We start from the raw sequence: 27,970 nt of genomic DNA, 5'->3' as shown, positions 1-27,970 counted from the left end.
CCCTTTCATCGTGTGTGACGCAGTACCAGTTCGTTAATAAAGGACCGCTTTCATACCGAGTGAAGCCAAACCGACTAGTATTCCCGCCAATGATATTGTGGCTCTCAGACGCAGTGGGCGGAATAGTAGGTAGCGAATACGCGGGTTAGCAAACTTATATAAAGGGAAATCATCGTCACTTGACGAGCCAAAGCCTGTTGAACACCAGCTGCCAGTTACCTTAACTTTAGAGAGGAGAAATTTACACTTCAGCAAGAATGCTAGGGAGAGACGTTTACAGACTTTGTTTCATGTTGGCGACAGTCTTTCTCTGCACATTACTTATAACAGCTAAAGCACAGTCAGCAGATGAAAACCTGTCATCAGCACTTCAGGTATGTTTCAGATTTCTTATTCTTGATCAGGTTTTTTTCTTTAAAATGTAAGAGCGGAAAATACATTGAACTAGTTTTGTTTTTGACTTGTTTTGACGTTTTAATTTCATGTTATAATATACGTGCTTTTATTTTCAGTATTGTGCTTTTTAACATGAGAACATTGTAATTTAGAAAGAAAAAATGTGAGGTTATGCAAATAATAAAGCTCAAATTTTCGAAGACCAGCAAATGTACATGTTACGGATTTTCAATGCTTAGTGTAACGCTGATAGTAATTGAGCAGTATTGGTGATGACAGATTGACACTATTATTGGCATACTAGGTGACGTTCCTATATTGGTTTTGAAAGCATTTATCATCCTTTATCTATACCATCAATTCACCATTTCTTAATCAAATTTCATAAAACATGAATACGCCTCAAATCTAGCTGTAAAAACGCACATGTGTTTGTAAAATAATGATAGCTTGAAATGATATGTAACCGATATATTTCATCCGTTACACTCTGTAAATCGCAATAAGAATTGACGTTAAATTGCTATAAGAATATTGACGCTAAATCGTTATAGGACTACTGACGCTAAATCGTTATAGGAACATTGACGCTAAATCATTATAGGAATACTGACGCTTAATCGTGATAGGAATATTGTCGCTTAATCGTTATATGAATATTGACGCTAAATGGTTATAGGCATATTGACGCTAAATCGTTATAGGAACATTGACGCTAAATCATCATAGGAATACTGACGCTAAATCGTGATAGGAATATTGACGCTAAATCGTTATAGGAATATTGACGCTAAATCGTTATAGGAATATTGACGCTAAATCGTTATATGAATATTGACACTAAATCGTTATAGGAATATTGACGCTAAATCGTTATAGGAATACTGACGCTAAATCGTGATAGGAATATTGACGCTAAATCGTTATAGGAATATTGACGCTAAATCGTTATAGGAATATTGACGCTAAATCGTTATAGGAATATTGACACTAAATCGTTATAGGAATTTGAATGCTAAAACATTAACATTGAAATAAAGTCAACAACTGATTCAATGGTTAATGAAACTATTAATATACTCATTCTGTAGTGAGTAATAATACTAAGATTAATAAAAATCTACTTGTTTAGGTAGAAAATTGACTTGGTGTTCATGGATAAATGTCAGAGCTACCTTTAACGGTAGTATAAATAAGTTTACTTTTGCACCTATGCATTCTGCAAAGTACCAAAATGGTGGCATAAGAATGATGCCAATCTGTTTTACAATTCAATTCCATTATGTTCGCGACCATTTCTATTGTCGAAACTTTATGTATATTTCTTTTTGCATTGAAGACTTGGTCAATATGGAAAAAATGTCAATACAAATATCTTATTATGTCTGTAACCAACTTGTTTAATCGCCAACATGCAAGTTCAATTTATTTATCTTTTCAATGTAACATACAAAACAATTGTTTGATAACTAAATAAAAGTAACCCTTCATAAATCACCGTAAGAAAAAGCTTTGGTGCTTTTATACATTGAAATCGCAAAAACAAAATCGTGATAGAAACACAGTTCATTACATTTCTTTAAAAAATGACAACCGAATCGATGGATGTTTTCAATGTAGAATATTAAAATATCAAATTAAAATACAAAGTTCAAAAGAGGATATCACTAAAGGAGAATACCTGTGTACAATGACATGTAGTTTTTACTATACTTCAAATAATCATATTTTTTATGAAGTTTGCGGGTTTTCTTTATCCGTTACACTTATCACGACTATGTGCTAGCTACTGTTAAAAATGTAATATTGTAGTGATTTGTGTTTTAGCGCTTTTATTGGAAATATTTTGTCGCTGTTATTTCTAATATGTTATCGCACGCAAAGATGAGTTGGATAAAAGTGGTAGTTATCACGTAGGAAATCAGATATAGTATGCTTTATGTGAATAAAAGGAGGCCTTCAGTATATTTTTTATACAAATGCACTCCGTAGAACCAGGCGTTCGGGGAAATGTGAGTTCTCAGATTCATTAATGACATTTTTCTTAAAATTATTTTTCTTTACATGCATTAATGCAATTTGAAATCAGCAAGAATTTATCACGATATGAATTTCATTCGTTTCTAATAATTCATTTTTAATGACTACATTTAAATCGTATCAATTCCATAAGCCTGCAAACACATTTTAAATCATTCTTGTCATGCGCACTCCCTCTCTCGGTCTAATATAATTCAGTTACAATTTTGGAATATCAGTCGGTTGCTATGGAGCGACAACAAAATTAAAAAGGTACTTAACAAATATGATCCCATATCATAATTAATCAACACTACAGATAAATTAAGTAATAAAAACACCAAGCGTTTGATGATTCAGTTCATTCACGTTGCTTCTATTTATAACTTGAAAACATCAGTTCGTGATGTTTTGTTATATAATCATTGTCAATGTTTAAATAAACAATAGCATTTGCATCATTTTAAGTCCTTTACAAGATTGGGCGTGGATTTGTGGAACGGAGTTAACTATAACACAAATGTTAACAAATTGTAAATAATGTTCCGTGGAAGTGTCCTCCTAGTTTAACACGTGTTAATTTGCCTCACACCTAATCCTACCATTTCTCAGTCGAATTTCAGTACCTACAAAATAACAAACAGGGTTTTGTAAATATTTAAAACAAACTCAATTGATGAATTGTTTTCGCCGTCAACGACTGCTATCATCAGCAGATCTGCTATTAATTTTCAAAAATAAATACCTACGGCGAAAATCGTGTACGAAATGTTAATATTAAAACTCTCACTAGACGAGATGGTAAGAATTTCTGACAGTTTTGTAATATTTCATGCAATATTGAAGTTGCTTCCGAAAAGACAACTCATTCCGAGTTCAAGTATGCATTGTCAAGTCAATTTGTCTACGCTTTCTAAATACCTGCAAAAGTCTGGGGGGATCTATCAGAATGTAGGTGTTTTTTTTCGAATTTTTTAATAAAATCATCTACTTTACGTTTGAGGCCGCGGTGTCCGAATAGTTAAAATGTTCCACCATATTACCACAATCCCGCTACCTCTGTGGGGAAGCTGCCAGGTACTGACCGTTGGTCGGTGGTTTTTCTCCGAGTTCTCCGACTTTCCTCTACCAACAAAGCTGACAGTCCTTAAATGACTCTGGCTGTTAATAGTTAAATCAGTAGAATATGTAAAGGGCACACAAAATAGGCAATTGCATGGAAATTGGATATTTCATATATTTGGATTATATGTATTCAGTTCCAAAATTGACTTTTGAAAACAAATAGGATTCCTGATTTATGATATAGATAATTGTTCTTTTTTAGTGAAAGAAAATTCTGATATACATGTACGAATGACAAAATACCAAGCACCACATCTAAACATTTCAAATATAACAGCATGTATCCGTCAAGTTTGATGTCACTTATCAGTCTACCGAACAAACATGCGTCCGCCAAATTTATTTCATTAATGTATGGAGATGATGTATGGCGGTAATAACGGTGTGTGAGCTATCGATTATATTGGTTACATTGTTAATTAAAAAACGCATTGAACATTATTTTTTGACTTGATATCCCTTACTAGGTAGTTTCAAAGGACATACTTTCACAGGAAAATTTATTTGAAGGTTGGTGATCTCCATAGTTATCTACATTTGCTATCGTTTGAAAAAAGTGTGTTTACTTTCCGCTGCAGGTTATTCTAGTCTGTGTGTTGTCTAATTGGTTATAGATGTAGTGACCATCTGATACGTTCTATCAACTATGAGTACAGATTGCCAGTTATGCTTTTAAACTTTTCTCTACTCGGTGCTGTTTATCTGATCTGAATTTTACGTCACTGAATATTAGTGATGAAAAGACAAATTAAAGTAGTGAAAATTTACTATAACACATTGTTTAAAGATGAGTATGATTTCACAGAAACTGCTTATATTTTACATATAGATAAGTAACTGCCAGTCATGGAGATCAATGGCAGGCATTGTTAAAGTAGTTTCATTGCTTTTATCATAAAATAGATCATATTTGTGATAATGTTAAGCCCTAAGCTTTTATAATATATTCCGATATCCAGATGTCTGCGTATAGAACCACATTACATTTTCAATAAAGAAACGTCACTTTGATTAATATCGATTAATCTTTATACACTAAAACAGCGCCTGTCCATTAAGGAAGATATATTCGTTGAAATAATTGTGTACATTTCAACATAGAATAGAATGAATAATGGTTTATTTCTAGTATTCGTTCTTGTCTTTCATCATTCCTATTATACGATTTTTTTTTTAATTCAATTTTAACAAAACATTTTTAAGATTACAATTTAATGTAAATTGAAAGGGATTGAAGAATAGGCAATGCCCATGTAAGTTATCTCCCTGTTTTTCTTGATACATACACAGTCAAATCACATTATGAATTATGTTGAAATGAAATTGAAGATATTCAGAGCATTTGAGATAACTTTGCAGGTATTATATGCAATGTTTGTATTATATGCCTTTATATAGTATACACCTTTATCGAGCGCAACCTAGCCTTAATATCTTATCTCGATTTTAAATATGTGTTTGTCAGTGTTCTAATGTTTCACACTGCAAAACTGTAAGGTGTTTTATGTATGTACCAAATTCTACCACATTCTCTCTACACCCGGAGTGGGCAGTGAAGTTGTTTATCGGAGTGGAAAACCGGAGTTGTTGATGTGGCTGATCTATCTCCAGAGCTCGATAATTCTATATCAGGGTAAGATGGTGGACTGTTGGATGAAGCTAGATATCTGATATCTACCAATAAAGGCCCATCTCTTTGTCATGATCTCGAATCTTTTACAGGGAAGTTGGTAGATAATAGAACGTATCCCGTACATGAAGCTTCGACTTTTCGACTGAAGTGTATAGTAAGCTATGCCGAAAGAAACTTTTCATATACGAATAAATGTCATGTAGTCAGGTAAAGATGTGGTGTAATACATAAATCAACTTAATTGCATTTTTTTGCAATATAACGGTTCATGATATATTACATGCTTTTGATTATATTAAAACTAATGATGAATATACATTCACATTAATCATGGCCTGGTACATATGGGGAAAACTTATTTAAACGGATACTCCAAAACAAGACAAATAGTTCAATGTGTTCTGGGTGAGGAAGCGTCTTTACTTTATTTATTTCCAGACGTAAGAATAAACACACAATGCTATCTTACTTCAGCATATTAGTTCTAAAAGCCTTGTGTTCTTACAAATCTATCTCTTTTCAATTATATGTGTTCTTAATATCAGGTTTTACTATCTTTTATTATTGCGGGAGAAAAAACCCCATTATTTTCAACGACTTCTTTTACTTGTTTTATTGACATTCAACGACCTTGTTTGCTGTTACTAAAAAATAGGTTTTTCACCATATTACACCCTTGGGAATATTGTAGTAAAACAACGTCTCGTCTATGTTTCTTTTGAAAAACAATTCATTGTTTAGTCGAAAACTCGAGAATCAAAATAACTAGCCAGTACTGAAGATATTTTCTTAACTTCTTTTTCAAATTCGATGAAACAATTTTCAATAAACATAAACATACTAAGTATTCAGGTTTGTAGTAAGAGGAACCACAGCAGATACACGCAGTGAAATATCAGTTGCAATTAATAGAAATAAGATAACGAGTCATTGCTTGTTGTTTTGTAGGCCTAAACCTGACACGTTATTACATGAGTGTTATTGATAGTATAATAAAAATAGTTTTTGTTTCAAATGCTACAGTGAAACTTGCCTTAGTGACCACCTCTGTATAAAGACCACCTATCTATCAATACCACTTTTCGAAGGTGGTATTGAATAACATAGCTTGACCTATGTATAAAGACCACCTGGCTATAGAGACCACTTTACCCTTGACCGCTGGGTAGTCTTTATAGGCAAAGACTGTATATTCAAAGAAATGCTACATAGACCATTTTTTGCTTGGCGATGTATTATGGGGTTAAAGGTCAACTATGCTATATTTTATTTACACGTCATCTTGATAACGAAAATAGGAGTTGGTTTTTCAATTTTTGTAAAATTAATCAATTTATCATCATCAATGTTTTCTCACCTCTAATGTGATTCATAAAATGGTCACAAAAACAATTAATAATAATTAATGAAATATTCCATGAATGAAAACAGCGAAAGAAGTTAGCGTAACGTGAAGTGTGTGCGGGAATGTTGACATGCAATGTTTTCCTCAATACTCTATTGAAAACGATAAGGTTTGATGAATTCAGATGTAAAAAAACATTAAAAGACAGATAAAATGTATGATGCCTTAAAAACATGAGTAACAACAAAGACATTTTGCACTGTACAAGTTCTTTTTTATGCTTTATGTATGTTTGAATGATAAATGTCTATAAAAGTCACTCTATAATTACTCATCAAACTATAAAAATGTGTAATTGAATTATAGACCATAACTTTGGTTTATTATCTGACCATATGTACTCATTTCACTGCATTACTGACGTGAATATAAGGAGTTTTGGCAGTATTGCCAAAAATTATTATTTTATTTGTCTGTGTAATATCAAAATCTTTGCATTGTAATTCTCAAAATGTTTGCAACTTTTGGTGATGAATAATAAAATATAAAAAATCCCTGCGTGATTCGTGAGTATGAAAAATATGGCACATATCACCTTGATAAGTAAGTATTAATAAATTATAAGTTTAAAGTTTCTGCTGAAAGTCTTACAAATGGTAGTTTGGTTAGTTTTCAGTATTGTCATCGAAGGTGCGGCAGAAAAGCCGGAGTTCACGAAAAATGTTCGATCCTGGTTCCATCTTCGTTGTTTTCGGAACAACTGTACAAATTTACATGTTTTTTTTATTTGACCTGACGTAATGGCCACTACAAGTTGATTTTCATGTCATCCTTATTTCTGTTTTTGATGCAGGATGATGACCTCTGTCTCATCCGAGAATATGTTACATGTAACATTCAAGCCGACGCCGTTATCGATTAGGTTGAATAGGAGTATACTTTATTTCCAATTAAAATTAAAATCCTAGTATATTGTAATACTCTGTGTATCTATTCAATGGATATTTGTCATGCGGATATTAACCCCATAGAAAAAGTTTCCGACTGATGATGCGACGGAAAGCCGAAGTTCACGAAGAAATAAACAAATAAGTACGTACTACCATAAAAGCGGCTTACGTCTTGTTTGTCCTGTTACAACTAGGTTTAGGAACCTTATATGAAGAAAGCAAGTTTACGATCCGGAGGTTAATGTCAGCGATCTCCGAACCACTTGTATGTCCACATATATAAGTGGCGATAGTGTTGTAATGTCAATCAAATATATCAACTTAGAGAACCACATTTAAAATGCTAAACTAAGTGAAAGAATACCGGAAACATAGTTATATGGCCATTACAACCTGTTTCAGCTTTAAAATAAAATCGTCCTAAGTTAAAATAAAATAAAATTGGCATTGTTTCCTAAGATATTTGAATAGCACCTATAAAATGGCAATGGTCGCGTAATGATACGTAGCGAAGTCGCAATAGTCATATTCGCAGACACCGTGAAACCATAAGAAGGTCACAAAGTGAGGTAACATGCCACGAGATATGATTTAATGAAATAATAAAGCAGTAAATAGGTGAGAAGACGAGTATAAAGCAATATGGAGGTGACTATAAAATGTTAGACAGACATTCCATAAATAGTTTAAGTTATTCGGCCGAGTGATGATGGATCCCCCTGGAATACTGGGACGTTATCAGAGAAAAAGGCGGGACTCAGACTTCCTATATAATCCGCGGTTATTGTACAGTCAACGTAGATATAGGTGATTTAGTTCACATCCAAACCGTAGATTTTGTCATCGTGTCAATCAAATGTCTGAACAGGATGAACCACAGATCTATAGGCCTCAGAAGACCTATCAAAAAGCGATGATATTAAATAAAAAAGTTCGACAAAAATTACACTGAAAGTCTCGAATCCCCTGCACTATTTGCTTAGAGAAGGAAGTCATAGAATACAAGATAAAAATGGCACTGATGTAACATACAAATGACAAATAATTATTGCATCGTGCGGAGTTGTTGAGATAGGAATGGAATCATTTTGAAATTGAAATATAACGGCTCTAGCACAGTTACGATTTCAAATTATGCCTCAATATATCACTTTAAAATTATCAAAATGATTTCGCTATTGTGATAAAAATTACTATGAAAGCGGAAAAAGTGAGCTCTCAGATTGTTATTAACGATGCGGCATTCTGAAGGAATGTAACTCTTAACTTGCGGTACCTAAAATTCTATTTTGGGGATATCAATAAAATTAGTATAGCAATTAAGATATCTTCAGAAATTGAAGATGGTTATTAATGCTTAACCTCCTATCTATAGGTAGGCGCATTGAAGAACTTTTTCCGTGCATCCGATGTTATCTAGGTGTAAAGTACATATGTGTTTGGGATGGTTGTGTAATTGGAAACGTTACTGTAAACAATTTTTGATGGCTACTAAATTTCGCAATTTCCATTTCAAAACAAGTTTGCGAAGATTAACATTTGCGGATTAAAATATTGTCCTGGAATTTCCTATCAGAATCAATGATGTAAATGATAAATGGATAAATGAGGATATAATGTCTCTGTCTAAAACAGGAGCAGGCGAACTATATTTCTTCAAACAACATTTCTTACTTCAACATAAGAGTGTTTACACATAACCAAAAGCAAACAATCATTCAACATTTTTTGTATTAATATACATGTTAAACCATTATTAAAAAATGTGATACATTATGATTTGTCGGGAGCATCTTGAAGTGAGAAATGTTCTTTAAAATGTCCCATACTAAATCGAGTTTTTGATATGTCATGTGTTTTTTTCTTCTCTAACTTAGGCATTTAAACGTAATCAAAGCCTTGGGTCAAATTGACAACATATAAATCAAATATAATTGATAGATAACTCTTTAACTTCGAAAAAGTCAGAAATGGAAAATATATTTCTCCATAAATGCAGACAAATTTGCGAAGATACTTCTACAGGCAGTACACTTTGTTTTTTGTCCAAAAACCGGCACACTTTTTATATCTGATCCTCATGGATGTTTCGATAATGTGATAATGTTAAATGCTAAGTAAGGGTTTCAAAAGGCCATGAGCAATTTCACGAAAATAGGTGTCGGCCGCATCTAGATGAGGATTTTGAACTTAAGAAAAGGATGAACGTTTTCACTGTCTATTAAAAGAAAAACAGACTTAAGCGTCTATATGTCTGAGCAGCCAATCTTACATTGCTATTCCATGCTAACGCCGAAATAATGATTCCTCAGACATACGCATACTAGATATTTCCCGCTTGGCTGCAGCTTTTCAGCTGAATGATTTTAATCAATTTGAAGTTTTTCGTGTACATCCTCTTGACATGATTATCATTAATGATATTTCTACGGTCAATAATTCAAACCAACGCCTTTTAAAGGAGTCGTCTGGTATATGTTTGGGTAGGTTTGTTGGTTGGTAAATGAGGCTCAATCTCACATTAAAAAGCCAGGGTCATTTAAATACGACAGCTTTACAGCTTTTGTATGCAATGTGATGCCTGTGTGCATTGTTGTAAATGAGGGGGCGGGGGCTGCGGTATATTCATGTGGTATATTCATGCTGTGTAATATGTTGGGACTGTTGCCCTTTTCATATTGTTATCTCACTGAAGCATGTCGCAACATGTCACCACCACATCCCACTCGGATACATTTTACCGACAAATCAGTCGTCCCACATCCTTTATGGTGAGCACTAAGTAGGAGCAGAAATTATCACTTTTTAACACTATGGTGTGTCTCAGCCAAGGAACATTATAACACAGAAACTTCATCACAGAAGCGAATACTCAACTCATGGCCAACTAACAACATACATCGCATATTTTTGATGTTGTAAGGACCATTAGTTATGTGTAATCTATTTCGTACTGTTTCGACCCACTTCAAAAATTGATCAACATTCTTAAATATTTTATGAAATATCTCTATCTCTAATTGAATAATCGTTCTCACAATTGAAGAAAATTAGAAAAAAAAAATCTATTGCTATACCTATGTTTAAACAGGTACGCACACAACAATAAAAACCAACATTGTAATATCAGGGATATGCCATTACGGTAATGCTACATAACGTTAATAATAAAGTCGAGGTTCCTTTAATATTAGAATCCGAATATTCTGTAGACTAGTCACCGAGCAAAATTCAGAATGGCGTAAACAAGTTAGCCTTCCATTGTCGTCTTTCAAGGGAGTTAGGACATCATGCTTTGTGAAAGGCTCCTTATCAAGGATAATGACAATGTGATTAATCTCCAGTGGTTTTAATACCGACTTTCTGTCATCAGACATGACAACGACAATCAAAGACCATCGTCTCAAATGCACCATGTGACATCACACAAGAATGTCAATAAAACCACTATAGCAAATATTGTAATGTTTCTGTTTTAAAAAATATGGTTAGTGCTAAAAGGTTCAGTCAATAAATTATGTATATGTTTAAGACGATTTCCTTTAAAAAAAATCAAATTACAAAATTCTAATACATCTGATAATAGCTAGGCACTGACTCTATACTGGGGTTATTCATTTCTCTACCACTAACACCCATCACAATTTTAAAGAATAACAGTGTAGTGTGGCTTCATGTATCCAGCAAAATACGAATTCCTTGTACCGTAAAGTTACAACGAATATCTTGGTGCCAACGAAATCAGATTGTTATAAGCATAGTTCGTTATATACAAATTACAGACATCTTATCGGAACATTGAAGGGGAATGCAAAGTACTACGATACAATCAATGTGTTTTACTGTATAGATGAATGTTCACCTGAATGTGGTACTGGGTCTAGAAATGACTAAATTCACAGAGAGATAATGTACGAATAAGTGATTTACTGAGTATATAATTAAACATTAGGCTAGAATAGGTATAGTATCGCCTCCGTGTTAATTTGCTTTAATAAAACAAATATAAACGAAATAACTATAATCCGTTATGCCAAAGTTGATTTTCGCAAACTTATTATGGAGCTAAAATCGCGAAAACTAGCCGCAATTGATATTAAGTTCACCGTTCTAGATTTAAGGTGTAGTATTTCGAATACATGTAGATTTGGATTGGAGGGAAAATTGGACGACATTATGCCCATCATGTCCTTTCTTCAGTCTTGAGACTTATGCAATGGACTTTTAAAACGAGTGTTCTGTGTCACTTACGAGCAGCGTCTTCATAGATAAGTAAAGTAAAAAGGAAATGAAAATACATATAAAATGTATCTTGCTATATGAAGATAACTGATGGCCACGAAAGCATAATATCTATTTCAATGTAGGCTATTTCATAAAAAAAGATGTAAAGATAAAATTACATATGATTTGTATCGTCAGGATTTCGCTGATTCTGATTGTATCCACATTTAACTTGGACGGAACCGCTGGTATCTATTATCAATACACCATAAAATGTCAAAATATATTAGAAAAAATATTTCATATACGATTCTAGAAATATTGATGTGCTAAAGCAAAGCGATATCTGCAGTATAGAATTAAATTAGATTTTCATGATGACGATTAAGGAGAAAGAAATAGGAATTGATTAGAAATGAAAATAAATATCTACATTGTGATCTTAATGACAACACATTCTATTTACGGAATTCAATTAAAACACGTGACGATTGATATCTTATCAATTAACGCAAAGATGGCACAGATTGGTGTGAAATATTACGTGCTGTCTGATTTCTGCTGGGATATGACCAAAATTGTGGCCTGACAAATCACAACGGCCAGGTCCACTTTCCCAAGAAAAATAGATTTCGGAAGGAGATAAACATGTAAAAGACGCACATAAATTATCGAAAACAAATGAGCATTTCCTCATTTATTTCGGACCGCGGTGGCCAAGATGTCCCGACACATTACCACAAATCGTCCACCCTTTGGTCGTGAGTTCGAATCCCATGTGGGGATGTTGCCAAGCACTGAACGCTGGTCGTCGGTTTTCTCAGAGTATTCCGATTTTCCTCCACCATCAAACCTGGTACGTCCTTACAAGACCCTGGACATTAATAGGTCGTAAAACTAACCACACCAAGCCTCATTTTTATCATCATATTTGTTATTTGTATATGCTGAACTCACTTCACTTTAGAATAATTGTAACCATATTCAGTATGAACATTTGGAATTAGTAAGAACCGAAAATCTTTAAAATATGGCTATTTTACTCTTGTATCGACATTTACAATTATAAAGAATTTGATTCAAAACATAGCTGACGGGTCTGAAGGTATTTACAAGAAACATACGTACGTTTTATTGTTTGATTTATTTCTGTTTACCTTCGAATGAAATATTTTAAGGTTAATTAATTACGCGACAGTTAGGACGGGCAAACTTTATATGAAATCATATTACTAAGCATTTTCATCACGATTAGTCTATTGATAAAAGCATATATGACTTTAATTATGTGATCAAATTCCAAGTAGTAACAATAGGCGAAATATGAATTTCGAATAATAACGTACCTCAGTTGGATTCTATATGTCTCATATTAAAACATTAATCTGTTTGACGTGAGCTGACAGAACTAGGCCAAGTGAGGCCCATCCTCCCGGGGGATGGTGTGCATTAATAATATGTTATTTGATGCGCGCTAAATTAGGATAAAGACTAAAGAAACTCACGTAGTCGACTATTATGTCATTGATAATTCCCCAATGGATCATTGTAGCGACTTATTATGATGTTCGTTTAAAAAAGTAATTACGATAAACAATAATAATCAGACTATTACCTTTTAGATAATGTTCTAATCTTTTCATCTACATCTTTTATGTTTTAACACAAAAAGCTACCCCCTTTATTTTGATATATATTTAGACATCTAGCTTTGAAATATGTAAAATTATTAAAAAAAATAGTTTTATTGTCAGTTTGAATGAATGAAAAATAGATAGTTTATTTTGAGTGCTTTCAACATCAAATCTAGATATTTAATAAGATAAAATCATACCAATTAAATTATGAATAACATAGTTTAATTTTTTAGTTTGGATGAGTTAAGAATAGGTAGTTTATTTCGAGTACTTTCATTATTAAATCTAGTTTGAACGTTCCCGAAAAGAGTTACAAAGGTATTTATAGCCAGTGATATTTAAGAATGGTCTTGTCTGTATGCAATGTGTTGCTTGTGTAAAGTGCGTGTGCATTTTCAGAGACTTTGTATGTGCTATATCACTGAAGCAAGACGACAAAGACTGCAAACAGCACACTCTATCTAGCCGCGTTATAGTAACAAAGAACAAACCAGTCGTCCCACACTCCTTATGGCTGCATTGTGACATCTATTTAGAAGTACGTACAACCAATACTCTGACCAAATACACAATATCAAATACATTGGGCCACAGGAAATGCCTGTAATAATATACGTGTCGATACTAATTTATTTATTATTTTTACATTTTTAGCACAATAAAGCTCAAATAATGTCAATGAATTTCTTTAGGCCACGTAGTAGATTTAATGTTTTTTATGTGTAAACTTAGATTTTGTACTTGGTTGATATTAGCTGACCAAGCTTTTATTGTTAATTGTCAGTAGTATTTGTAGGCTATCGGAAAGGATGTTAGAAGACAGATTAATGTCTGCTGGTATATAAGTAGGGATTATTGACACATAACCATGACCAGGATGACTTCTAGGTTAAGGTAAGGTACAGTCACAACACATTATAACATACAGAATGTACTTTAATTTCACTGCAATATACACACTTCGATGTTCTGTTTTTATATGCGTCTGTAGGCTATGCTAACGTGTAAGAACTTGCACTATCGACATTACTAAGCTTCGAGTCTGACGTGATAATCTTTCGTTAGATTTTATTGAAGTAAGGTAATCCCAAAGGCTCAACGACCACTGGTTTGCTGAATGGAATTAGCTTTAATGGAGTACGGCTGCTTCGTTGACAATATGTCGTTGATTATCACAATGTACTCATATCTTTAGCGTCAAGTCTCACTAGGGAGTAAGGCAAAAAGCTCGGTTAGTTAACAGGGATGGGAGTGCATAAGGACGTGATTAGTAATCATCATATTCTTTTGAATGAATTTTGCATGATAAGAAATTAATTCTAATCACCTTGGGAAAAAAGATGAAGACGAAAATGGTAATGATGGTGGTGATAATTTGGTCGTTTTAAAAATGCTTTATATGAATTATTTCTGTCGCTTATATATTGTAAAATGAAAGTTGGGCGACTGGTTTGCCCGTTTTCAATATAATGTGACAGGACGGGAGAATGCTGTCTCTGACAGCAGCCTCTGCTGAATAGTGCTACAAATAAACACTTTTATATGAAAACACCACAAAAATACCGCAGCCAACCAAAACATAAAGACATTCGAACACAAAACCATCCAAACCATATTAAACAACTGTCTTGCATATGTAGTTTGATTTAGAACTCTTCAAAACCGGATGAAGTTTTAATCTGGCATTTCAATCGAAGGCTACAATATAATGCAAAATAGATATAGTGGTACTTCCTTAGTGTGAAATCAAATATTCTACTCTTCATATGTCACAATTTTATAAATGTCTACGAACAATTGAACGGGAAGAATAATTCATTTTTTATTCTCTCAATTTGCAATTGATAAATTTAAAATGGTATAAATTTGAAGCAGGACACAATTTCATTTTAGTGGATGTAAGTCTTCTAACATGCTTGGTTTCCTACGTTTTATCACGTGCTGCGATAGCACAATCATGTTTATTAATTGAAGCTCGTTTGTCAAACCTGACAACAAATGCAATCTAAAATCAACTCACTTGCATATTTTCCAGTCTCAGTTGACTTAATGTTTTCAATAGCCGACATTTTGTCACTTTTATGCACGGTGTTGGTCCCTGATGCCCAGTGTTGCAGGTGACACGAGTTTCTCACTCCTAATTTTTATATAGATATATAAAATTAAATCGATCAAGCTTGATATATTCCGGATCAGGCCTTGATTGATGCGATCATGTGTCAATAACGCAGTCCCAGAATCGCATTTTGATTAAGAGAGAATGCCATATATCATTTAAATCTTTAAAACAATAAAAGTAAATTTCATGTTTGTATTGTGTTATGTTTATACATGACGTTGTTTTTACTGACAACGGGCAAACCAGTCATTCCACCTCCTGTATGCTGAGCGCTAAGCAGGAGCAGAAACTACCACTTTTCAAGACGTTGGTGTGTCTGAGCCAGAGGATAGAACCCAGAACCTACCTCACAGGAGAGAGCGCTCAACAGAAGGCCAAAAGTGAGGTTGTGTTATATGTGAGGGACTTATAACGCGATGTTATAATCCCATTACAACCTAACTGCATCCAAATATGGAAACATCGAAATGAGTTCCTGTCCTGCAGGTAGGGCGTTAGAATAGTACCCGCTTCCCCTATTGCATAATCGTAAAAGGCGACTAAATTTAGGACCTTATCTGTTCTTTCTCCTTTATCCTTCCTAACGTCTCCCTTTTACACCACCTCACTTTTTGGCCCTGTGAGGAAGGCTCTGGGTTCTGTGCCCTGACCGAGACACACCAAAGTCTATAAAAGTGGTAGTTTCTGCTCCTGCTTAGCATAACGGGATTGGGACGACTGGTTCGCCCGTTGTCAGTATTGTGTGACCAGGTGGGGTGTGTTGGTTGGTGTCTTCGGCAGCATGCGTCAGTGATATAACTCTATAAAAAGGACAACAGTTCCACTATATAAGAATACACAACATGGATATATCGCAGTCTACCAAAACATGCACCTCGCACAATATACACGCAACACACCGCATGCATAAGCGGCTGTCCTTATATGACCATAGCTGTTAAAAGGACGTTAATTAATCAAACATACAAACAATCAAGGTTAGGAAATTGTGCATCCCTTAGAGGTCAACCGTTTTCCATCTGTTTACTGAATGTTACATACAATGTAATATATACTATTTCGTAATGTGTTGCATGTGTAAAAGTCTGCATGTAGTTAGTGCTGAGAAGCATCCCAAAACATTTTTCTAAAATACGTGTATTGATTAGAAAAATATATCTCGGTTTACAAGGAGTTGCTTTCCCAGTGTAAAGTGGTTTACAGAACAAGACTTTCCGTGTTATGTTATGGTGCCTGGTGCCGATACTTAAAAGTGCACTATTCACTTATACGTCGACAACCTCTTCTTGACACTGTGTCAAATGGCGTCTCTGTATTGGCAAGTTCTGCAAAGCATCCATGCTAATCATTACATTAGGTCCTGAGCTTTTTCTCTTGGATAGACGGCTGTATGACATATATTTGACACATAATTAGGAAATCAATACATGTACCACAACACCAATGGCGATAATCACCAATTCCATTCTTTCTCCACAAAGAGTTACTGTTTCTTATACAAGGTGCTGATGTATGCTTCTATAACGGCAGGAAGCGCCGTTTAAATGATTATGAAATCTGTAATAAAAAGGAAGTGGTTTACAAAGCATAGAAAGGCCATAGCTTTTAACAGCCGATCGTAAATTATAGTAATTCGTCTTTGAAAAATATCGAAATATGGATGCAGGATTCAAGCTAACGTTCCGTATCATTCAACTGTTGAAATAGCACGGTAAGAAACTGGGATAAAAGATCTTTTCGGATGTAACATAGATAGTTTTCGGTATTTGGTTAAAATAGGTGTTTATGTTAAATATGATCTACAAAAGCGGTAAACATATAGAAAACTCATCCTTTTACTACAGTTTGGTTTAAACGCCCTATAAATAGCCAGGGTCAATTAAGGACGTGTCAGGATTGTTGGTGGAGGAAAGCCGGAGTACCCGGAGAAAACCCACCGACAACTATATTCTTTTATTTTAAGTTTTTGAGCAAACATCTCGAAACCATTCACTTGTACTGGAAACTAAATGAAAACTACTGAAATTGTCCATTTTAAACTGATATGGAAAGTAAAACAAATATTTTATCATTTTAATTGATGTAAAATCGACTCAAGTCATATGTTAGAAGAGCGACATATGAAATTGAATAACTAAAATACGACATTACTGAAAGCCCCATTTCCATATTATCAGTAATACATACTCGAATAACACATTAGTTGGTACTTTATACAGTTTGTAACATATTTAACAGGAGCTTTGAGAAGAAAACTACGTTTGTTTACTGTCGAACCGTGTATAATTTGGCAGGTATGCGGTTTTATTTCAACTAATGGAATCGTCGTGTCGGAGAATAGAAATCTGCGCTGTAAAGACAATGAATTATACACAATCCCAGTGTTATACTAATGCGTGCCATCTACGGTAATGCGCCAGTAGGAGTCTCTCAGGTATATGTTGTTAATTAATGTCGCATCATTATCTCCCCAAAGATCCCAAAGGACTTGATTCTAGTGTAGCAACAATGCCAAGCTCCAACGGAATTAGTCAGAGCAGTCAAGACGAATTAACAGCATACTTCTCTTTATATGTATATAGAAGACTACATTGTTATGATATACCTATTAAATTGTATTTTTCGTATTGGTGACTTTTACACATTATAAGAACATATAGTAATATAGAAAATATTTGTTTTGAAATTGAAAATGTAGCATTTTTTATTATTATTTAATGTAACTATAAACTTTATTTTACATCGATTGCAAAACGAGTTACATACAAATCTCATTTGATGGGTAGGTTGCATCTGACCTTTTTCACGTCCGTGCCGGAGAGCAAACCGCGAAGGGCGAGTGACTCAACACTACAGCAACCGCCCAATCACTCATCCTGTAGACCGCACACGTTAGACTGTTAGTGGTTGTTGTCCGCACATCGATTGACTTATCAAAATAATAAAAACAAAAATACAACATTTAAATAGCTGCTGTTAATACTAAGAACGCGTAAAGGAAGATTTTAGAAATTATAAAATTGTCCAACATCTCTTTATGAAGGTTATGAAAAATTATTAAGTGTCACACATGGTCATTTCGATTTTGAAACTTTGTGGAACTACATAATTGTCTTTCGTAATAACAGGGAATCATTTACATACAGATCAAAGAGAATAAATGTCGTCACAACTTCTCTGCCAACTATCGATACCAATCAACTTTGTATTAATTTCATATAATGATTTGGCCGGAGAGCATATTATTTTACATCCATTACAAGTAAAAGTTATACACAAAATTCATTAATATTCAAGTGGTTGACAAAATCGATCACTGTATCAAACTCGCCTACGTCGGCTACGCTGGAAATTTGTTTTTAAGTATTAAAGAATAACACTTAAAATTGAATGCGATCTCTTGGGAAGTACGCTGAAAATAATCTGAGAAATGAAATAAGAAAATCCAATTTCTATGCGATCTATAAATCGAATAAGATATATCCTTGATGATATATAGCAGAGTACCAATGGAAATAGTAGCGTTAGAATTTAACAATGAAAGCCAGTGTAATCGAAACAAGATAATTGAATATGAAGTCCTCATAATTCGCCTTGAAAATGGTTAAATACAAAGAGTTTCGGATTAACATATCGATAGAGTAGACTTACATTTAATCTAACTTTGTACGGACACGCGGTGAAATCGGCGATTTAGGTAAGTTACTTTAGAATCCATTGTAAGGTAACTATCTTTGATCTTCTTTGAATGTATTTTCCTTACCCGTGTCACATTTACATAGGCATTAAAGATGCTCCATCGCCGAAAGAACATAAACTATACTTATAATTTGAACAATAATTGGTTATTTAATCATGTATATATATATGCCTTATTAACACAAAAATATAAAAAATAATTTATTTTGCTTTTGTTGCATACGCAATCAGTACTTTATTCCATATAAAACCTAGTGCCATAGATTTTTTTCGCAATTAATTATTTGATTAATTGATATTTTTATCTTGAAGCAAAATTAGAAAAACAAAAACTTTTGTATCTAAAGCAAAAACACTTTTTCATCTGGTCTTGTTTTTATTGAGAAAAAAATATAGTTGTCAGCGATGGAGCATCCTTAACCTATTGTTTTATAGATCTATAATACTGACAACTAATAACAATAAGTATACTACATGCACGGTTCTGGCAGTTATAACACAACACTATATCATGTTACAGAGGGCTATGTTAGTAAAAGCGAAATTTCAAGCTTTTCACTGTGTATGAACAAGAATAATTAATGAGTGATGTTAAGAGTATAACAAATTTTGTAGTTGTCACATGGAATGCTAAAGATTTCATGCAGGTGTCGGACGCTGTGTGCTACCGATCAGATACCCGAACTACCTAGAGAATCAAAATAGCTTTGCGGAATGGAGGCGAGGAATGTTAATTTAGATTTAACGTGTCGGGGAAGGTGTGAGAGAGCATTCCGGGAAAATAGTGTGTTTGAATAGGACCGCTGAGACAAGATACAGTTGATGCCGTCGTTACTGCTCCCACTTCATAGCATCTCAGTCATCTAGACACATTACACTACATGTTTAACAGTTGGGCTGTTAAATGGCTGGTCCCGAGTTCGCTTCAATGTATCTCGATAAAATACTGTTAAGGCTTAGCTTTAATGAGAACATATCCAATATGATCATTGCTGGTACAGGCGGACTTATCATTCGTTACTTGTTCGATACTTCCCTCTATATGGCTTCTGTCGAAACGGAAATGTAAAACTTTCAATCTATTCTTAATACTAAACCGTGCGTTTGTTATTAGTTACCTTAAAAGCAGTACCCTAAGAAGAGTACGGAGATGGCAAGAAGCTTACGAAGATATAGCTATTATCTGTTAGCTACGTATCTGTTGACTCCGTCATCATTTCTTATCCGTATTTTAAACCGTAATGGGACTCCCAGTTAGAGTTCATTGTTATTGCTAGTGTCTTCCATTTAACAGAGAAAGCATACTCATCCGAAATTCTAGTTTCGTATTAATTTTGAAATAATCCATTATCTTAAATTGTCATTTGTCGCTTCGTTAATAATGTGATTATATTTTGTGTTTAATTCACTATTTATTTGATATATTGTCGCATTTTTGTAGAATAAAAATAGTAAAGGCGACTCTGCGAGTAACGAATTAGGTACATATTCCAATCACAAAAAGAAAGAAAACACATTTAAAACAAATTAATCACACATGTGTTTCTTCTATAATTCCTTAGTATTTATCATAAGTTAATAAATTAAAGCGTCTTAACTAAAACCAGACAAAATGATACATCACTATGAAAGTTCCATGGTAATGGGGAAAATATGTGAGAAAAAAAACCGATTCCAAATTTAGTCGCCTTTTACAATAAGCATGCCACAGGGACAGCAGATAGAATGGTAATGCATTCAGAAATGCGTTACTATGTTAAAAATTCAAATGCAATGTAAAAAAAGCAAGAATCAGTTTGACTTGAATTGAATCGTTTAGATCATTTCAACAGCAATAACGACTTTTAAAAGCAAATTAAGATTGCAAAACTAAACATCTAACGATCATTTTAGATTGCAACGAACATCCATAAACAGTCACACTTGCTATGGTGTGAACATTGTAAACGTCATTTGTTAAACAAAGGTATCGTGTTTAAATTTTCTGGCCTGTTATTCTGTAATGTTCTCACACCGATTTCCTTCTTTTATTTCTTTTCGGTTTTTTTACGAAAGATGTTCTCGTTAAAGGGTTAAGGAGGTCTCTACCCGTCTTAAAGTGACAACACAGAGCCTGTTTTTAAAGCGAATAGTCGGGCAAAGAAAACCAGTCTAAATGCGTTCATTGGCCTGCCAAAAGTTCTCACATATTAATACGACGGTCAAGTTCTGCCTACGTTTCCCAGTTCTGACCATTGAAATAAAGAAAGTTGAAAGCATTGAAAGCGAGGCTGCGTGGAAATGTAACAACGAACATAGTCAGCCGGGAGGACGTTTTAGGATAGCTATAGTTTAAATAAATTTCTTTGTACGCAGACCGCTATAGTTTAAATAAATTTCTTTGTACGCAGACCGATTTTGACGAGAAATTTTATTTTTCTATTTCATAAGAAACTATACTGGATACATTCACACCATTTTTACCGACTTTAGCCATTCTTGCCCGACTGTTCACTTTAAATGGTTACAATGACAGTTATATGTTTCTGTATCGACATGAATACATTATACTATTCAGTATAAAATACTGCGAAATACATAGCTTTTCGAACAATTTGTAAGACATTCTGCAAACGTAACTAATTTCGATCGCTTTATCTAAACACATACATATCATTCCATGGAAGCTTACCCCATTTAGATCAGACCAGTGTTGGCAATATCGAAACTGAAATTTAATTTTACATCGCGTAGTATAAATATCACGTCTAAATGCTAACTGTATATATCCGCTCGTTTTCTCTCCCTGTTTTACTTTAGAATATAATTTTAAAGATTAAAGAGAAAATAAATCTAACAAAACCACAAAGCGATCCTAAGATAGTGATTGTTTTTTAGTCAAAAAGCAAAAGTCGATAACATGATCAAACAAAACCCCTTCGAAAATGGAGAACATAATCTAATCACGAATCTATATCTTAATTGTATCAAACTTAAGCGAAGTAATATGGTACTTTTAGGCTTATTGTTAACATAAATCATCAATTAACACGTATGCTTATCGAATACGTACAATCTCTTTTGACAAAAAAATGTATCAATTACCCTTTTATGACATCATAATCTAAATAGTAATTGCTACGTAACATTCTAAATGGGAATCAGATACTTATAAATCACTAGTTATACCAAGAAATCGAATAAGTACAATAAAGAGCTTGATAGACGTAGAAAAATATGATAAAATGATAACTTTAAGTCATTTTTGAAACCATACATTGGTTTCCTCGTTTCTCCCGATTTCCTAAATCAGAAACCAATGACCTAATTTAAATGGTTTCAATTGTTTGTATAATTGTTAAAACAATTGCTGTTTTAAGTCATACAGCCTAGATATTTATTCTTTTACTCAGCCAATTAATTCAAATCGAAAAAAAACCCCACATTGTCCATTGTAATGCGTTATTGCACACACCTTAAATATTCATTATATGTTAACGATGTACAGAGCATCATTAACATCGAGTGATGATATCATACCATGTGTTACGATTGCCATCTCACTGTCCCATTACGAGGAACACGCAGATCAACTTAACGACCTACCATGACTTAGGTCAGAGTCTGGTATCATAGAGAGCTCAATGTGAGTACCTCTATATTATTTATAGCATTGTGGATAAGTTTGCCCACTTTACAGTGCCACATCACTGAGACATGCAGTTAGGTAAGTAGATTTGTTGTTTCCATTGCACGATATCGTGAAAGGCGACTATATTGGGAGTATGATATTTTCTACCTAACATACCTTCTTCTTCTGAACGTTCTGTTCCCTAGCAGAGCCACATCATAATCTATAAAAGCGAAGTTAATGGCGATGTCAGGCAGAAGAAAAAAGATGATCAATTTGGTCGCCTTTTTCGGTCATGCAAATGGTCAGCGGGTACAATGTTAACGCACTACTTGCGGGGTGGAGTAGAGAGTATCCATAAGTGCGACAACTTAATGTTTCGGAAGCTTTTAATTAATCACTTACAAAGCAGTTGTTGTATCCAATGTGAACCCTACCAAAATATTGTTCAAATAAAGACTTTTCGAAGACTTTGGAGCGCCCAAAATGGCGGTTTCGAAAATATTGATATTGCTCAAAAATACGATTCTATACTATTAGCTTAAGATTCGATAATAAAACAGTGACAGTCTGAAATTCAAAACAAAAATACTATTAGAATTTTTCACCCCTTTTGGGGTGAGACAGGGGAATCTCAGCCCGATTGGTAAGGTTTCTTGAGTTATCAAGTACGAGACTTTGCCGAGTGTTTGACACCTTAAGAATCCTACCCCGAGGGTTGAGATCTCCTGTCTCACCCGAAAGAGGGTGAATGATTCTTTTTCTCTTACCTCGTGCACAACTTTTTTTCTCTAATAAACGTGTCACTTACGCAAGCGAGGATGACGTAACCTCAAAGAGCCGCCGTCTATGTGACGTTATTTCATTGTTGTCTTGACGTTATTATAATATTACCGCGACGTCATTCTCACACCGGTAAAATTCTCACACCGGTAAAACTGTGGATATCCCTGTCTGGGGTAAGAGAAATGTATATGGTTTATAAGTATTTTATATAATCAATGGGGAATGGGTAATATATCGTACTGTGAAGTGCACATGGGATTACACGATTGATATAGTGTATACAGCATTATAGCATTTAAAGTCGCTCCACCGCCGACAAAGCATAAATGATGTTCATCATTTGAACAATAACTGGTGTTTAATCATGTATATATATATGTCTTATTAACACAAAAGATAATGAAAAATATATATATTGCCTTTGGTGCATGGGCAATCACTACTTCATTCCATATAGGATATAGTGACACGGAATTTTTTCGGGATGCAATTAATTATTCTTTACATTTTTGATTTAAAATAAAATGAGAATCTCAAGCTTTTCAATGGTGGTAATGGTGTAAAGTAAGTAACATTTGTAACTGAAGACAAAAACTAAATCGTCTGATCCTGTTTTTGATATTGAAAAAATACCATCTGTCAGCAGTGGAGCATCTTTAAGAATGTGATATATTGTTAACCTGTACACATAAGTCCTTCTGACCATCATTCAAGTACAAAGGCACTCAGACCTGGACAATGATATTTCCTAATTATCCTTGGAAACCGAAGAGCTAACAGACAGCCCTAATTCTGTTACAGCTAATGGGTCAATAATTACACAGCTAATATTAGCTAGAGTAACGATAAACACTAAACAATAGGATTATCTGTGGTCAGTTGGATGACCAGTCCAATTTATTTTGTTCCATAAAAGCGGTTATGTTCTACGTTTATTGTTAAAAACGACAAAAGAAGACAGAAATAATACAATATGTGACATGTTGTTTGTATTGTTGATATTGTTGACGCCGAGTCTGACGTATGTATCTGTTTCTATAATAGCAGTAATCTTGTTAGAGTATCCAATTAGTGCATCACTCTGTTAGACCTTTGTTATTAAGACAAAACGTTCCATAATATTAACAATGATTAAGCTTGTGAGGTACTTGAAGAACATGTAATTAGAGTAGTAAATTTCAGCTCATATTGTTTAATACGATGGCAATGCTTATTCATAGCACACCCACACTTGCTGCCTCCGTATGACCAAGTTCACTTGGGTTCAAACAGCTTTACAGTTGTACTAAGTGTCTGTACATTGTAGAAACATTGTCAACACATAAAGGCTTTATTTCAACATCGTGACGTTATGGAAGGTCCAATCGTAACCATATACAAACACTTACCCACAATATAACCCTGGTGAATTGAACAGCACGACATTTTAAAACCTTGAGTGAAGACACACCAATCTCTGTTAGGCAGATGTAGAAATGGGATTCTTTGATTTCATTTCAAGCAAAAGGATAGTTACACGAGATAAGAATATAATGTATACTTAAACGGAAACGTTGGATTAATTTCCTTTGATATATGCGTGAAAAGACTTCATTCTAGCAAAGATATGATAACATTCATGAAACCTCTGTCTCTGGTCGGACATCTTAAACCGCCGATTGCCGATCTCCTACCCCCAAAGTTTTTTTTCTTCATTTTCTAGAACATTTTAGCATGTGTTCAATAACTTTGTTATTCAACGGATGCTTGCGAATTTTCTTTGCTAATTTGACTTTGTTAATAACTTGCTAAAGGAAAATCTGATATCCATTCTTAAATTAAATACTTGGACTTATGAAATCAATAGAAAGAATTTATACATTAGTACAATAATTCCTTTCACTTGCAACTGAAATAAGTTGTATAAACAATTGTGCAGAAAATAAAGGAATACAATTTAACAAATAAATGTACAAAATATATTGCTGAAATGAGTTAATTTCATTTACGAAGTCGCTTTGATGTTGATACCAGACAAACTATTGTTATTCTTTCATAATGATAATAATTTTGGTTTGGTGTATTAGGTTCCACGTCCTACTAAGAGCTAGGGACATCCCCTGTGTGAGGTTGTGTGTTGCGTATGGATGCCTGTATGTTTTGGGTTGCTGCGGTGTATTTGTGGAGGGGGGTCTCTTTGGTATAGTGGAAACACACACGCCCATTTATAAAATAGACAAGGAGAATAGTCTTCACAACGCCACAAAGCATAACAAGGCTTCGAGAACGATTCAAGCTTGCTAATGGTCCTAACTGTTAATACAATGCCTAATCAACGAAACAATTTAAAGTTCAAGGGCTGGTGACACTATATAAAGTTCACATCGACCGGTTGACCATTTTCATCACCACACCAACTAATAAAACAGATTGTAGGATATGAAAGTATATTTACACACATAGATGATCATGGTAACTGTATATTGCTTCAGTGTTAAAGGGATAGCCAAGGTATAAGTAGACATGGCAAAATATAATTATCAGGAATCTATTAATCTAACATCAATGGTGCCTCTATGATTTGCCATGGTATTGATAAGTTATTGATTTCACTGGATTCTGTAAATAATTTTGTAGATATATCCTGTTCATATCTGGGGACGCACACATGAATTTCTCCTTCATTAAATTTGAACAAAGAAGATTACTTCTTGACGTGGACTATGTATTAGCGTTATAAGAAACTCCGTGAAAATCCTTCTTTGTATTTCCCAGAAGTGTTAGACATTTGTCTTGGTAGGTCGGAATCATATTGCATTTAGATTAAAGTCCTGCATGTCTTTAAAGAAAGTAATAGAGATGACAATTTGTATTGATATCTATATTTACTTCTAGCAGATAACAAATTGCCAAAATAAATGTAGTGGGAACGTGTTCTATACGCGGATAAATTATTCTCATGTTTCCTATGCCCCCTATCGACCTCGAGATTTTCTTCTATATCCTCTTTTCGTTTTCTGCGTTCCTATGTTACCATCGTCGTATGAATGAAGTGTTTCTTCTGCTTCCATGGCGGCATCCATAATGCCACCTCCATGATGCCACCGATGAATACATATTTTGATGTGAATCCTCCTTTGAATACGACATATTTTGATGTGAATCTTCCATTAAATACGACATATTTTGATGGAAGATTCACATCAAAATATGTCGTATTCAGATATAAAAATACGAAATATGTTGATATTATTTTTTTATTGAATACGACATATTTTGATGTGAATACGATATATTTTAATGTGAATCTTCCATTAAATAAAACATGTTTTGATGTGAATCTTCCATTAAATGAAACATATTTTAATGTGAACCTTCCATTGAATACGACGTATTTTGATGTGTTGCAGGCAGGCGATGGTGGGATGATCGACGTTGGTGGACGAGGTGGATTAAGAGACTCTGCATATGCTTACCGGCAATTAGCTCTTATACAGGAAGAGGAAGAAACTCTAATGCGCATGATGGATAATCTAAAAAACAGAATGGAACACGTGAAAGTCCGGAAAAGGGGTCATATCCAATGTCTAGTTAATCTTGTAGCGTGCTACGGCAAGAAGTAAACAAACATGCAAGTTTGGCCATGATTATCGATTCATACAACCGATATTTTTATACAAAAAGATTGTGTCATGCAGTTACTTGTTTTTCTTTCCAAAATGATTCACTTCCGGGTTAAAAGTATCCGATTTCCATGCGGTAATAAATGTTCACCTAGGTGTATGGCAATCAATGTTGAGGCTTACAAAGGTGAAACGGGTTCATTAGTGGTGACTGTTTATTTTTTGTTACCGGTCAAGTAAAGTGGTTTCTAACTCATTACATATCCAGAGTAACAATATTTGTGTGCAACTGTAAGCCTTTGTTTTCTACACTGGTTTTAGTCTTATTACCATCACGCTACAGAAATGGGTATTTCAGCTTCAAGTGTTAAATGAAATAAAATCAATCAATTCTTTATACTATAATTGTTATGATTTTGCTGTGTTTGTGGTGGTCACTACTAGGGTGTGATGGAATCGTTGATATTTTCAACCTAGCAACTTCTTCAACTTCAGATCCTTCAGCGTTGATAGGACCGTTTTTCACTCATGGAGATTTCAATTAAGTTAATTTAATATTGCGATCAATGATGGCCACTAAAGTTGAGAATCTTTGAATACGCTCTTGCTTCACAAGTTTAATGATACGAGGAGAAATGATGCTAACCAACATGCAACGTTAATATGCATTGTTTCATTTTATATGATTGCAACACTGCGATTTCTTTCAATGAGGTACACAGAGAGAATAGAAATTAACAATACATTGAATACAAACAATGTGAAGTTAACAAATCGGTAAATCATGTTACGACATTTACAATTTAGTTTTCCTCACCTTTTATC

The 27,970-nt window shown here is 34.0% G+C and overlaps 1 protein-coding gene across 1 annotated transcript; it reads left to right on the top strand.

Annotated features, from left to right (window-relative positions):
- The first annotated feature begins 64 nt into the window (after window positions 1–64).
- Window positions 65–27,540, top strand: LOC138310097 (uncharacterized). Its single transcript, XM_069251234.1, has 2 exons — window positions 65–374; window positions 26,933–27,540. Exons 1-2 carry the CDS (start codon window positions 258–260, stop codon window positions 27,143–27,145), a joined length of 330 nt encoding a protein of 109 aa, XP_069107335.1. The 5' UTR covers window positions 65–257; the 3' UTR covers window positions 27,146–27,540.
- The last annotated feature ends 430 nt before the right edge of the window (window positions 27,541–27,970 follow it).

This window comes from Argopecten irradians, chromosome 1 (genome assembly GCF_041381155.1).
Source record: "Argopecten irradians isolate NY chromosome 1, Ai_NY, whole genome shotgun sequence".
Lineage (NCBI taxonomy): Eukaryota > Metazoa > Mollusca > Bivalvia > Pectinida > Pectinidae > Argopecten > Argopecten irradians.
This window is presented reverse-complemented; position numbering and strand designations above follow the sequence as displayed.